Source organism: Salmo salar, chromosome ssa22 (genome assembly GCF_905237065.1).
Source record: "Salmo salar chromosome ssa22, Ssal_v3.1, whole genome shotgun sequence".
NCBI lineage: Eukaryota > Metazoa > Chordata > Actinopteri > Salmoniformes > Salmonidae > Salmo > Salmo salar.
Window position 1 is genome coordinate 52,135,067 of NC_059463.1, and position 15,392 is coordinate 52,150,458.

The 15,392-nt window shown below is 43.0% G+C and overlaps 1 protein-coding gene across 2 annotated transcripts in view; it reads left to right on the top strand.

Moving 5' to 3' along the window:
- Positions 1–12,376, top strand: part of LOC106583689 (serine/threonine-protein phosphatase 4 regulatory subunit 1) — a 32,741-nt gene extending 20,365 nt beyond the window's left edge. For both annotated transcript variants that reach the window (XM_014168185.2, XM_014168186.2), the window contains exons 13-20: positions 1,301–1,381; positions 2,233–2,418; positions 2,954–3,115; positions 4,136–4,236; positions 4,939–5,059; positions 7,003–7,137; positions 7,424–7,565; positions 10,482–12,376. In XM_014168185.2, the coding sequence (XP_014023660.2) occupies positions 1,301–1,381; positions 2,233–2,418; positions 2,954–3,115; positions 4,136–4,236; positions 4,939–5,059; positions 7,003–7,137; positions 7,424–7,565; positions 10,482–10,627 (1,074 nt within the window). In that variant the 3' untranslated portion in view covers positions 10,628–12,376. The remainder of the gene's footprint in view (positions 1–1,300; positions 1,382–2,232; positions 2,419–2,953; positions 3,116–4,135; positions 4,237–4,938; positions 5,060–7,002; positions 7,138–7,423; positions 7,566–10,481) is intronic.
- The last annotated feature ends 3,016 nt before the right edge of the window (positions 12,377–15,392 follow it).

A 15,392-nucleotide genomic window follows, 5' to 3' on the forward strand; every position in this document is an offset into this window, starting at 1 on the left:
TCCTATTTCGCAACAAAGCCTTCTTCACTCATGATGACAAACATACCCTCGTAAAACTGACTATCCTGCCGATCCTTGACTTCGGCGATGTCATTTACAAAATAGCCTCCAACACTCTACTTAGACTGCATCCAATTTGCTATCACAGTGCCATCCATTTTGTCACCAAAGCCCCATATACTACCCACCATTGCGACCTGTATGCTCTCGTTAGCTGGTCCTCACTACAAATCCGTTGCCAAACCCACTGGCTCTACGTCATCTATAAGTCTTTGCTAGGTAAAGCTCCGCCTTAACTCAGCTCACTGGTCACCATAGCAACACCCACCTGTAGCACGCGCTCCAGCAGGTATATTTCACTTGTCATCCCCAAAGCCAACACCTACTTTGGCCGCCTTTCCTTCCAGTTCTCTGGAACGAATTGCAAAACTCACTGAAGTTGGAGACTTATATCTCCCTCACTAACTTCAAGCATCGGCTGTCAGAGCAGCTTACCGATCACTGCAACTGTAGACAGGCTATCTGTACACAGCCTGTCTATAAATAGCCCATCCAACCAACTACCTACCTCATCCCCATATTTGTTTTTTTCTTCTCTTTTGCACACTAGTATTTCTTCTTGCACATCCTCATCTGCACATGTGTTAATTGCTGAATTGTAATTACTTCTCCACTATTGGCCTATTTATTGCCTTACCTCCTTACTTCATTTGCACACACTGTATACATATTTTTCTATTGTGTTATTGACTGTTTTTACCATGTGTAACTCTGTTGTTTTTGTAGCACTGCTTTGCTTTATCTTGGCCAGGTCGCAGTTGTAAATGAGAACTTGTTCTCAACTGGCCTACCTGGTTAAATAAAGGTGAAATAAATTAAATAGAAAGACTATATGGAACTTTGACACTGGGGCTGCTCTTGATGGATAGAAATACAGTCCAGAAGTTCCCTCATGTGTATCTGTGCTAGCTGACTGGTAAATGTGTCTGTGCTAGCTGACTGGTAAATGTATCTGTGCTAGCTGACTGGTAAATGTGTCTGTGCTAGCTGACTGGTAAATGTGTATCTGTGCTAGCTGACTGGTAAATGTGTCTGTGCTAGCTGACTGGTAAATGTGTCTGTGCTAGCTGACTGGTAAATGTGTCTGTGCTAGCTGACTGGTAAATGTGTCTGCTAGCTGACTGGTAAATGTGTCTGTGCTAGCTGACTGGTAAATGTGTCTGTGCTAGCTGACTGGTTAATGTGTCTGTGCTCGCTGACTGGTATGTTTGTCTGTGTATCTACTCCTGTTGTTGGTCAGGAATCGGAGCTGATGGAGAGTTTGGAGGGGAAAGAGGACTCTGCTTTCAACCAGGTGTGTGAGGAGAAGTCCAAGGCCCAGGTCAGTTCTGTCAAACACTGAATTTCTAATAATCCTTGTTACTGTACACATAGAGGGACATTTATGATCCAGTCAAGTCTGGGGTACACCTACCTTTAAGTTGTTTTGTCTGAGAATAGTAAAACGATCCAATGTCCAAGGAATTGCGATTGACAAGATGTAGGGCCAGTGTTCCAGAACCAGATTCAGCCTAGTCCTGGTCTAAAATGCAAATCTTCATTGATGGTGCATTTGAGCCCAGGACGGGGCTTAAGCCTGGTACAGATCCAGCAGCCAACAAAAGGAAAGACGAGACAAAACGAGACACAATAGAATTAGAATTCTATGTTGTAAAACAGCTGACTGGGGTATTGAAATACAAAAGGTTGAGCACAGTGATGAAACTTTGTAACAAAGTTGATAGCTCCTTGTAGCAAGGTATTTAGCAAACAAGTTTCATGAAATACATGCAGTCACTGGCTGGCTCAACAGCTCACATTGTGACTTGACAATGAAATATTATCAAGCCAGGCTAGCTAACTGCAGCTATCCCCACAGAAATGGAAAGCTGGCTGTAAGCTTGGCTGGCGGAATGTCATCTTATTGGCTAAACGGACACATCTTGTCTTTAGCTAAGATTTGACATGTGGAATTTTAGAAACCCCAGCATCCGACATGAGACGTTCTAAAACTACACCATTCAGATCACCAACACTTAAAGCAGTCCGTTCACGTCTCAGCTGTTGAATGTGAATCGGGCTTTCGTCCGTGTCTGGGAACCCAGCCCCTTTTGTCGCTTCTACTGAGGGCTGCTGCCATGGTTATGATAGTAACAAGTTTAAACCACTTTTGCCCCCCACTCCCTCCTCCAGAATGTGATTCCCCAGCAGCTTCTGGACCAGTATCTTTCCATGACGGACCCGGCGCAGGCCCAGACGGTGGACACTGAGATCGCCAAGCATTGTGCGTTCAGCCTACCTGGCGTGGCCCTCACCCTGGGCCGACAGAACTGGCACTGCCTAAAGGACACGTACGAGACCCTCGCCACCGACGTACAGGTGGGTGCTTTTGGATTCAAAAGTTTTCCGTTGCGTGCCCAAGAACACGACAGAGGAAACTCAGGGTCTTCAATGATAAGAGCTTGGTTTGGAACGAAAAGTGAACAACACAATATGTATTGACATGATCTCATCACTGGAGATTGAAACGTCAGAAAACAACCGTTACATTTGTGTTAGAAATCCTATGCACGTTGCTATGCTAATGACCAGTCCAGTGACTGCTTGGTCACAGGTCTCATGACGTAATATTGACCTGTTAGTTTGCAACCAAAAGCAGTACAGCTTGTCATTTTGACTTAAAGGCTGTAAGGAACTTCAGTTACCTCAAATGTTTGCTTATTTCTGGGCAAATTAAATGGGACAGCGGTCGAGAGGAGAGAGTGTGCTGAAATAGCAGTGGCTATACTCCCAATTACCACCTCTGACCTGACAAAGGTAATTTTGGCTATACTCCTCATTCTCCCTAACATGGAAACGTCTTGTTTTGTGACGAGCCATGCTAACCCCCTGGTTGTACTCATTACCCCTACAGTGGAAAGTGCGCCGGACGCTGGCGTTCTCCATCCACGATCTGGCCCTGATCCTGGGGGACCAGCTGACGGCGGCCGACCTGGTGCCCATCTTCAACGGCTTCCTTAAGGACCTGGACGAGGTGCGCATCGGCGTGCTCAAACACCTCTATGATTTCCTCAAGGTGAGACCACCATACGTGTAACGAGCAACTGTGTAGCGATTGTAAATCGGCTATCTACATACGCTACATATTAAAATGAAAACGTTTGGTCCACCTGCTGTGCTGTTTTACTAGCCTGGTCCCAGATGTGTTTGTGCTCTTCTTACCAACTCCATTGCTCATTGTCGAGCCAAACATTGACAAGGGATGAGAGCACAAACAGACTGGAACTCAGGCTACCATATTACGTGTAAATCTAGAGTGGATTTTAAATGTGGATGTCTGCCTGACTTGACCTGTGTACTGGGTTCATATGGTTCTCATAGAAGCAATTTCTCTTTCACAATAACAACATGTTTAGTTTACAGGTAGACTCTTTTACTCTTATTTCATTTGTCTCCAGTTCTTTTGATACTTGTGCCTTGCGTCACTAATAAATGATCATTTGTTGTGCAGGGGTTTTGTAATGATGAATAATGGTAACTTTGGGGAGACATGATAAGGGTGTTTCCACCAGTTCGGTGCCTTTTGAGATTCGTAACTTGATAATAAAAGTTTTGGTTTCACCCAATTTAAGCATTCTGTCATAAACTCATTTTCCCATCTCAAGTGTCAAATAAAGTAACTGGGTTGTACATAACAGGGTTGACGATTTCATCTTAGTAACCTTCACAAATGACTTTGTCAAAGCAACAAAATAACTAGGGCTTTACAATGGTGGTTTAAACTTGGGCTTATGTGGATTCAAATCTTCCTAGAAGTCACAGAGGGTGCACAGAGCGACATGTAAAAATGCATAATTTTAGCACTTTAGCCAGTCTTTATTCATGTAAACATTTTGATTTCTTGAGTTCTCTATTTGGTCTATATTAAGGGGCACTTCATTTAATTGAACAGGCTTTTAAAATTCAATATCGGTGCACAATTTCTACTGAAAATATCAAAGCTATACAAAAGGCACTTGTTTCGTGGAACGGCCCATAACTTGGATCTGTTTCTGTGGTGTTAAAGCTTTCTGTCTTCTGTCTTGTCTTGTGGCAGCTGCTCCATGCGGAGAACAGGAGAGAGTACCTGTACCAGCTTCAGGAGTTCATGGTGACAGACAACAGCCGCAACTGGAGGTTCAGATACCAGCTGGCCGGGTGAGTCTCCCATTCATTTAGATACCAGCTGGCCGGGTGAGTCTCCCATTCATTTAGATCAGGGCCAATATTTCTCATTCATCTATGATCATGGCCTCCAGATTTCTCCCTATAGGTGGCGCACTTGCCACCAGACTGATGTCATGCACAATTTTAGTGTTCCACTTGGATGGGCCTTCCAATGATCAGAGTTTCATCCAGGTCAGCAGGATGGATCAGCCAATGAATTATGCTCCTGAGCAGGACGGCATATGACAGTAAATCACTAACATTGGGCCCGTATCCTCAGTGTCTCGGAGTAGGCGTGCTGATCTAGAATCAGTTTTGCCTTTTAGATCATAATAAGATTATATGGACAGATCCTAGATCAGCACTCCTACTCTGAGACAGTTTGTGGACACAGGTCCTGGCCCCATATCTGTTTGTTCTCTTGTCTACTCCATCAAGCCAAACATGACAATGACTGACAAGGACTTGGCATGATAGCACAAACAGACTGTCACTTAGGTTAACGTGGCGCTCCATGTTGTCACAAAAGCAGTCTTGGTTTTATTTAGTCTGAGCTCCCAATACATATAGAAGTATTGTTGGACTCCTTTATGGAGTGAAGATATCAGAGAAAGAATATATATTTTTTTTAGGATGACCCCCCTAAAGAGCCAGTGTGTGTTGAACAGAACGTCTTCATGTGTGTGTCCACAGGCAGCTGATCTTGATCATGGAGTTGTACAGCCACGATGATGTGTATAACTACCTCAGACAAATAGCACTGACCCTCTGCTCAGACAAAGTGTCAGAGGTCCGGTGGATCTCTTACCAGCTGGTAGGCATGACATTTGGACTTGAATCTTTTGGGGGGTGGAATGATGTAACAACGATTTTTGAAATGATTGTTTAACAGCCTGAAGTACTCATATTGTCCTCAATGATGAGGTGTGCTTGTGTACGCATGTCTGTATTGTGACCAACGTCTGTGGAAGTGGACAGTCATCTCATCTTCATGCAGTGACCTCCCTTTCTTAAGAATGGGAAGCACCCAAACATTGTTTGCATCCCAAATGGCTGAAAATATTCCATTGTCTGTGTCAGGTCCACATTAGGTAGACATCAATAGGAAATGACTGAAATAACAAAATATTTCAGTTGTGTATATTACTTCGTTTTTATTTGATCATCTCATCTCTGCTCAGGCAGTAGCAGCCAGCCAATCATCTAACGGTATTTCTGTGCTTCCCCATACTGTACTGTCTTTTAGTCATCCTATTTAGCTAGGCTAGTGGCTAGCTGGTAGCTGCCTAAGTATGCTGCAGAGCTGTCTGACAAAATCATTTGACTAGTTCTTTAAAGAAGATGTGGCATACTTTCAAGACTGCTTATTACCAGCTCCTACAACTATCAATCGGGTAGAGCTACCTCACGAACTGTCTCTATCCCTCTCGTCGTGTTGTGGACATTCCTATCATGCAGTCTGTTGTGCGGGCTCTGTTCGAGCCAGGAAGAACAGGCGCAATGGATTGTGGTCATTGTATTTAATTACCACGTTTATGCGCTGAACTAGGTTGAATATTTGCTTCATGAAAACTACAACGCCCTTCAGCCCAGCATCCCACATACACTATATATACAAAAGTATGTGGACACCCCTTCAAATGAGTGGATTCGGCTATTTCAGCGACACCTGTTGCTGACAGGTGTAAAATAGAGCACACCGCCATGCAATATCCATAGACAAACACTGGAAGTAGAATGGCCTTACTGAAAGGCTCAGTGACTTTCAATGTGGCATCGTCATAGGATTTCCTACAAGTCAGTTTGTCCCGATCAACTGTAATTGCAACAACTGCTCAGCCACGAAGTGGTAGGCCACACAAGCTCACAGAACGGGACCGCCGAGTGTTGTAGCGTGTAAAAATCTGTCCTCGGTCGCAACATTCACTAATGAGTTCCAAACTGCCTCTGGAAGCAACGTCCTCACAAGAACTGTTCTTCGGGAGCATCGTGAAATGGGTTTCCATGGCCGAGCAGCTGCACACAAGCCTAAGATCACCATGCGTAATGCCAAGCGTTGGATGAAATGGTGTAAAGCTGGCCGCCATTGGACTCTGGAACAGTGTAAACGCGTTCTGTGGAGTGATGAATCACGCTTCACCATCTGGCAGTCTGACGGATGCATCTGGGTTTCACGGATGCCAGGAGAACGCTTCCTGTCCGAATGCATAGTACCAACTGTAAAAAATGGTCTGAGGCTGTTTTTCATTGTTTGGGCTTGGCCCTTTCGTTCCAGTTGAGGGAAATCTTAATGCTACAGCATACAATGAATTTCTAGATTTTGTAACAAAAGTTTGGGTAAGGCCTTCTCCTGTTTCAGCATGACAATGAAGTACCCGCAACAATATTTCAACATCTAGTGGAAAGCCTTCCCAGAAGAGTGGAGGCTGTTATAACAGCAAAGGGGGGACCAACTCCATATTAATGCTGATGATTAAGAAATGAGATGTTCGACAAGGTGTCCACATACTTTTGGTCATATCTTGTATTTACATACACAGCCCTGATAGGATGGTCTACAGCCCACCCCATTACCCAGATGAACAGTCATTGGTTTATTATAATCAGATCACGTCATGATGTGGGCCAAAAGATCCATCCTTCCTGAACAGGCTGAAATTCCAGGCATTTTCTTCAAATGGTTCATACACAATTTCATACTGTTATTTTGACCTCCTATTGTGGAAATGTCATCAAATATCATCTTGTCTGTCCCAGGTGGTGGAGATCTTACAGAAGATGTATGCGTGTGGAGCCCGCGAGCTTGGCCTGAACTTCATCAACGAGCTCATCGTCCGCTTCTGCCACTGTCCAAAATGGGTGGGCCGCCAGGCCTTTGCCTTCATTTGCCAGGTCAGGACACACATAGTATTTATGAAAATAAATCCATACAAACACTAATCCCAATAGCTGCTGCCTTCAAAAAATGTTTTAGTGTGAAATTGCATCAGCCATGCTTGCCATAGCACTATTCTGAAAGAAGGTGGATGTGAGAATTGTATGCCTGACTGCTTGGTCATGTTCATTAGGCACCAAACAGAAGGCACCAAACTGATTTTTAAAACATTTTCTGTTGCATTCCCTAATGAACACAACCCTGCTGTTTTTCTATTAACTCACTCTCCGCTGTGTTCCCCAGGCCATCGTGGAGGAGGACTGTATGCCAATGGACCAGTTTGCCCAGCACCTCCTCCCCAGTCTCCTCAGCCTGTCGTTGGACCCCGTGGCCAACGTCCGCGTGCTGGTGGCTAAAGCAATGCGGCAGAGTGTCATGGAGAAAGGTAAAGACTGGGCCCTCTTATCTACCCAATAATATGTTTCATGCATGTAGATGCTTTATGCTATTGAGAAAGTCAAGAATGAAATAGAACATAATTTGTCTTTGAGAGGGAATATGTCTCTCACATTTTAAAAGCTCACACCAGAAAATCCACTTTTTTGAGTTGAAAGATGATGGCCAGCCAGAGCTTACCCATGATGTTATAAATGATTTACTTCAGTAGGTCATCATTTTAGTGAAAGTGTGATATATTTGGACTTGAAGTGGGAAATCCAAGGTGGGACATTTGTGAAATCTGTGTCAATGCCATGTCTTTTCCTATGAGAGAACGTGCAAATTCTTTTCACACTACATTTCTTTTCAGGGCTGGGTTTAATTTAAATGTTACCACCCACCAGCATGGCATTGATTATTAATCAGAAACAGCTGCAAAGTTCTTCCTCTTAGCAAATGAGCTGAGCCAAAACAGCCTTTCGTCCTGAGCCATGGAGCATGTTAACATTTTTATTTTATTTCACCTTTATTTAACCAGGTAGGCAAGTTGAGAACAAGTTCTCATTTACAACTGCGACCTGGCCAAGATAAAGCAAAGCAGTTCGACACATATAACAACACAGAGTTACACATGGAGTAAAACAAACATACAGTCAATAATACAGTAGAAAAATAAGTGTATATACAACGTGAGCAAATGAGGTGAGATAAGGGAGGTAAAGGCAATAAATAGGCCATGGTGGCGAAGTAAATACAATATAGCAATTAAATCACTGGAATGATAGATTTGACAGTAGATGAGTGTGCAAAGTAGAAATACTGGGGTGCAAAGGAGCTAAATAAATACAGTAGGGGAAGAGGTAGTTGTTTGGGCTATTTATAGATGGGCTATGTACAGGTGCAGTGATCTGTGAGCTGCTCTGACAGCTGGTGCTTAAAGCTAGTGAGGGAGATAAGTGTTTCCAGTTTCAGAGATTTTTGTAGTTCGTTCCAGTCATTGGCAGCAGAGAACTGGAAGGAGAGGCGGCCAAAGGAGGAATTGGCTTTGGGGGTGACAAGTGAGATAGCTCACACCAGATAGATAGATAGATAGATAGATAGATAGATAGATATTCTCTCCTTTTAGTGATGCAAGGCAACCTCCAGTGTTTCAAACAGAGGACTTGATTGACATAATGTGTATGGGAATATTCTTAAACAGATTCTAACCTGGATGGTTCGAGCCCTGAATACTGATTGGCTGACAGCCGTGGTACTGTAATCAGACCATATACCACAGGTATGACAAAACATGTATTTTTACTGCTCTTATTACAATGGTAACCAGTTTATAATAGCAATAAGGCACCTCTGGGGTTTGTGGGTTATGGCCAATATACCACGGCTAAGGGCTATATCCAGTCACTCCGTGTTGCGTCATGCTTAAGAACAGTCCTTAGCCGTGGTATATTGGCCATATACCAAATCAAATCTATTTATATAGCCCTTCGTACATCAGCTGATATCTCAAAGTGCTGTACAGAAACCCAGCCTAAAACCCCAAACAGCAAGCAATGCATGTGAAAGAAGCACGTTGGCTAGGAAAAACTCCCTAGGAAAAACTCCAAAAACCTAGGAAGAAACCTAGAGAGGAACCAGGCTATGAGGGGTGGCCTGTCCTCTTCTGGCTGTGCAGGGTGGATATTATAACAGAACATGGTCAAGATGTTAAAATGTTCATTAATGACCAGCATGGTCAAATAATAATAATCCATAGTAGTTGTCGAGGGTGCAACAAGCACGTCCGGTGAACAGGTCAGGGTTCCATAGCCGCAGGCAGAACAGTTGAAACTGGAGCAGCAGCACGGCCAGGTGGACTGGGGACAGCAAGGAGTCATCATGCCAGGTAGTCCTGAGGCATGGTCCTAGGGCTCAGGTCCTCCGAGAGAAAGACAGAAAGAGAGAATTAGAGAGAGCATATTTAAATTCACACAGGACACCGGATAAGACAAGAGAAATACTCCAGATGTAACAGACTGACCCTAGCCCCCCGACACATAAACTACTGCAGCATAAATACTGGAGGCTGAGACAGGAGGGATCAGAAGACACTGTGGCCCCATCCGATGATACCCCCGGACAGGGCCAAACAGGCAGGATATAACCCCACCCACTTTCCAAAGCACAGCCCCCACACCACTAGAGGGATGTCTCCAACCACCAACTTACCGTCCTAAGACAAGGCCGAGTATAGCCCACAACGATCTCCGCCATGGCACAACCCAAGGGGGGCGCCAACCCAGACAGGAAGACCACGTCAGTGACTCAACCCACTCCGCCTTATTGCTTAAATAGAAACAGAAATGCACGTATGATGCAATACACATGAAATTAATAAATAGCAAGAGAAGAGCATAACTACTAAGAGCATAACTACTAATTATATTGAATAGAGCAATACCAATAGGCAAGTCAAGCACACTACATGATAATAAATGGTGACTGGTCTTGCAGGTACATTTACATTTTAGTCATTTATCCAGAGCGACATCCAGTTAGTGAGTCTTTCCCAGTTTCAACAGATTTTCTCTCTCGTTGCGTGTTGTTGTTTTTTTTCTCCTCCCAAAATGTGTTACGCAGTATGTTCCAATATCCAAACGAGCATACCACTTAGAATATTGTTTTCCCTCTCTCTTCTGTGGACTATTTTCTCCCTTCATTTTGTTAAGGTTTTTCCCTCTAGTCCTCATTGTTTCCTATAGTTCTCCATATTTCCCCAGTTTCCTACATTCTTATATTTAATTGTTAAGTACTGCCCACTGGTCCACCCATTAGGGCCTCATTGACTTGAATTGGGACACCCATTCTAGTAATTATATTTCTATAGTTGTGACCCATGTAAAATGCACTTTAAATAAATACTGACTTGACTTTGTACTTGCAGCGTACTTCAAAGAGCCGGGCAGTGCCTACTTAGAAGAGCTGGAGGAGACGGTGATGACCCTGCAGGCGGACAAGGACAGAGACGTACGCTTCTTTGCCAGCCTGGACCCCAACATGATGCTTATGGACACTTCTGCCTTAATCTAGAACCAGCCAGCCTGCTCCGACCCACAGCCAATAACTACCACCAGCATCAGACCTGACCAGACCACTCGCCTGCAAGAAATAAAGGCACTGATACATAAACATACAATCAGTCATGTGCTCTCTCTCTCTCTCAAACACTCATACACACACACACTCTCATACACAGACACTCATACACGCACACTTGATCTGAAAACAGCACCTAGCTAAGCTAAACCAGCCACCGCAAATTGGCGTCCGATCCCAGGTAGAAAACAACGTACCTTGCGGTTCGGCTCGCGTCCCGTCGTCGAGTCACCTCAACCCATCCGTATCCAGCTGGTTCTCTCAGGTCCTCTGGTCTCATCACGGTTTCTCTCTCTCTCTCTCTTTTCATCTTGTCTTCAACGACAACCACTACTGCTTAGGAGAATGAACAACCGCACCACTCGGCACGAAACAAAATATGTTAATGAACTCATGGCTTCTTCCCTCTGTGTGTTTACCATGTCAATAATGTGATCCAAGTCTACCAGAGACCAATGAAATACCTCTGCTTGGACATTACTCAGGCCAGTTTTGCCATAGGGGCGTTAAGCTTATAGAATGAGGTGCAGCGCTTAAGAACGTCACTGATAGAAATGTAATGTATAGATAGACACACTAGAATTGTGATTCTTCTATATACAATGCATCTGTACATTCTGTAACGCTGCTCTCCCCTGAATAAACCTTGGGTGTCAGCAGGACCTCTGGTGTCAGTGGGACCTCTGACAGTCAATTTTGCATCCAAATGGCACCCTATTCCCTTTATAGTGCACTACTTTTGACCAGGGCCATAGGGCTTTGGTCAAAAAATTGCACTGTATAGGGAATATGGATGCAGGCCTTCAATTGTGTTTTTGGGTTATTTTGGGTGTTCACGACTCAAGGGCTTATGATAAAGTGACAGTTTGTTGTAAACCTGTAGAAAGAAGAAGCAGAAAAAGAGATTGATAGTGTGGTGAAGCACTCCCCCTTATCCACGGTGTAGTCCGTCATTGTAAATAAGAATTTGTTCTTAACTGACTTGCCTAGTAAAATAAAGGTTAAATTAATAAAAATGTAAATCCACTTCAACATTGTGGATTCCAATCCCATTTTGTCTTTTCGGTCAGTTGTACCACTGCACTGACCACAATCAATTGTACAATATGGTTGTGTGCCCTGGGTTTATGTTCCAAGATGCACTGACTATTATATCTCATTAGTTGTGAAATGAGTATGTTGGAGAATAAAAAACGTACGAACATTGGCAAGCATTGTATAGCTTAACCTGTATAGTGAGGAGATCCAAGGCCAGTTTTAGGGTTTTCTGTAGAGACATGAGTGTGGATATAATGGGAGCTGTCACCAAGTCACTTTTGTAGTCTTTTTTTAATCTATTTTTTTCTCACCTGTTCACATGGCAACCCATTTTTGACCATAGACACGACTTGAGATCCTAAACTGATTGCGGTGTGGCGTGCATCTCAAGTCTGTATACTACCTAACGCATCTCATCTATCAGCAATTTTCCCCATCTTGTTTTTTATGGTTGACTGTTAATATATATGCATTTTATGAAATGTAATTTTCTTTTCAATTATGTACCATTGTTCAAAGATTTTATATCTGAACTTTGCAATTCACAACCATTGAATATTACAATGGTTTCTTTAAAATATGTTTTATGTAATGTTATTTTTAGTATTCTGTAATTAAATTTATAATATAAATCAGAAAAATCAAGACATTTGTAATGTGTAGTCTCCAAACCTGTCACGAGAATCTCAATGCTCTAACTGAACTTTTTATAACTCCATCTGTATCCTAGCGGTTGTAAGGCTCTTGTTTTAAGAAATAGACAGAGTCCCAGCATACAAATGATCAGTTCTTTATTCAGAGAGCGCTCTGCCCTTCTAGTGCAGAGCTAGTCTTTTTATACACACACAAGTTCTTATCATGGGCTACTCCCTAGTTGGACAGGCTGTACTTTTCCACTACCCTGGGTGAGGACAGAATCTTCTGTTATTGGTTTCACAGTTGCACAAGTTATCTGTCAATAGCGCCTCTTATCCTTTGTTGTCGCAACTACACCCTGCTTACATGGCGAGAAAGGAACCCAATGTCTTGGTTCTAATTCTGACTAAACTACACACCATCAGTTTATAGTCTTATGATTCTAGTACATTTCATATGTCATACAGTTTCGGGTTGGAATATCTTAGTCACTACCTTAAACATAAATTCTTCTATCAATCCACCCTTTGACTAAATATTACACACAAGCAGGATAAATGTATTTACAATACTGATTTCTCAATGTCAGGGGTTAGTTCTATCACTACTTCCAGTTATAGCGCTTCATTTTCAAGATTTTCACTATAACCTTCACACGTCAGAACTAAGAACTAAGGGAAGTTTTATCCAATTGCAGATTATCGGTGTCAAAGGGATCATCAGTATCTACCAGGCCTGGAGGCATGTATTCTTCATTCCATTGGTCTGAGTTAGGAATTGGTCCATACCTCACCATCTGCTGGGTCACAGCATTCAACGCCTTACTCACCAGCCCTCGGACACAAGGAATAAGTCAACAACCACATAATAAGAGCATACCCATACAAGCGATAGCAGCCCCCAAGATGGTGGCTACTATGGTTTTCCATTTACCAAACATTTCATCAAACCACCCTGTCACAGATGTATTAACCCCTGAGTTCTCAGTCTTCACTTAGAGCGGTCAACCCTGCCAGAGCTTTAGTAACAGTCCCATCCGGTGCTGTATTATTTGGGATAAAAGTACAGCAATGGCCGCCCACCATTCTACAGACCCCGCCCTTTTCTGCCAATAACATATCGAGCCAACCTATTTTGCCAGGTCATGAGGGAGGTGGCAGATAACTGAGCTGAGATCCCCTTCACCGCATCCCTAGTCTGATTCACAAATCTCTGTTGATTATAATATATATAATTGATGCAATCCACATTTTTTTTATTGTCACCCACCAAAAGAATGTAGTGGTAAAGCCTTCCCCTACTTGATTCATAGCTTTGTATTCATCTGGGACTCCCCTTGGGATGCCAATAGCATCCATCCAGATGGGGCTATTCTCATTCTGGTCAAAACCCCTCCTGTTCTTAATCAGGCCTCCTATAACTGGCCTCTGATGACTAATTCTAACTGGTTTGACCAATAACACCGGGGCGCAAGTACCTACCCCACCCTTTTGGTAGTGTTTGCCGTATGCGCCCTTTACTAGTACACGCACACCACACATCAGTTATAGGAGCTGTAAGGTTGAGAATTTTTTCTTGGGCTTCTGAACCTAAATCAGTCACATTAACTACCGTCTTACAGCCATTAAAATCACCTAAGTTCTTGGTGCCATTCTTGTGTCTAGGTGGATTGGCTGCGTTTTTCAATCTGGCCAACCCTATCCAGGTAACAGTTTTTGATTAGATCCCAAGTCTAACACACAATAGAGCATGGTCTGTGGCATTGGAGCAGTCAACATAGTTTGTCGCCCAGTTGAGCATGCATAACAATTGGTTTGTCCCAATGCCCTGGCTGTGTAATTCATCCATTTCAACCAGAGATTCTCATTAGGGATTCCCTCTACTTCCCCTTGGTTTATTTCTCTAAGGAGGAAGTCCTTCATATCAGGATATGCGGTCGAATTGACTCTTTCTTCCCCTACCTGGTTCCTTTGGGCCAGGGCTATTAATGGGTCAACTGCAGGGCCTGTGGACTTTGTATTATTGATTACCGTGAATTGGAATTGTAGACAGGTATCCCAACCGTAGTTATCGGCGCAAGCCCAATAAGTTTGTTTGATATCCTCTTTAGTTACTGTTTCTACCATTACTACCATGTCTACCTTACAGTTCTGAATATCCTGATTCCGTTTTAATCCCCATCAAGATGATCCCTCCTGCCCGTTCTCATATCCCATCCCCCAAGTATGTTTAACCTCTATGGGCTAGGTGGGACGCAAGCGTAACAGCCACTGGCAGCCTGTGGCGCGATTTTCAAAACCTTAAAAATCCTATTACTTCAATTTCTCAAACATATGACTATTTTACAGCCATTTAAAGACAAGACTCTCGTTAATCTAACCACACTGTCCGATTTCAAAAAGGCTTTACAACGAAAGCAAAACATTAGATTATGTCAGCAGAGTACCAAGCCAGAAATAATCAGACACCCATTTTTCAAGCCAGCATATAATGTCACCAAAACCCAGAAGACAGCTAAATGCAGCACTCACCTTTGATGATCTTCATCAGATGACAACCCTAGGACATTATGTTATACAATACATGCATGTTTTGTTCAATCAAGTTCATATTTATATCAAAAACCAGCTTTTTACATTAGCATGTGACGTTCAGAACTAGCATACCCCCCGCAAACTTCCGGGGAATTCGCTAACATTTTACTAAATTACTCACGATAAACGTTCACAAAAAGCATAACAATTATTTTAAGAATTATAGATACAGACCTCCTCTATGCACTCGATATGTCCGATTTTAAAATAGCTTTTCGGTGAAAGCACATTTTGCAATATTCTAAGTACATAGCCCAGGCATCACGGGCTCGCTATTTAGACACCCGGCAAGTTTAGCACTCACCATAATCATATTTACTATTATAAAAGTTTGATTACCTTTTGTTGTCTTCGTCAGAATGCACACCCAGGACTGCTACTTCAATAACAAATGTTGGTTTGGTCCAAAATAATCCATCGTTATATCCGAA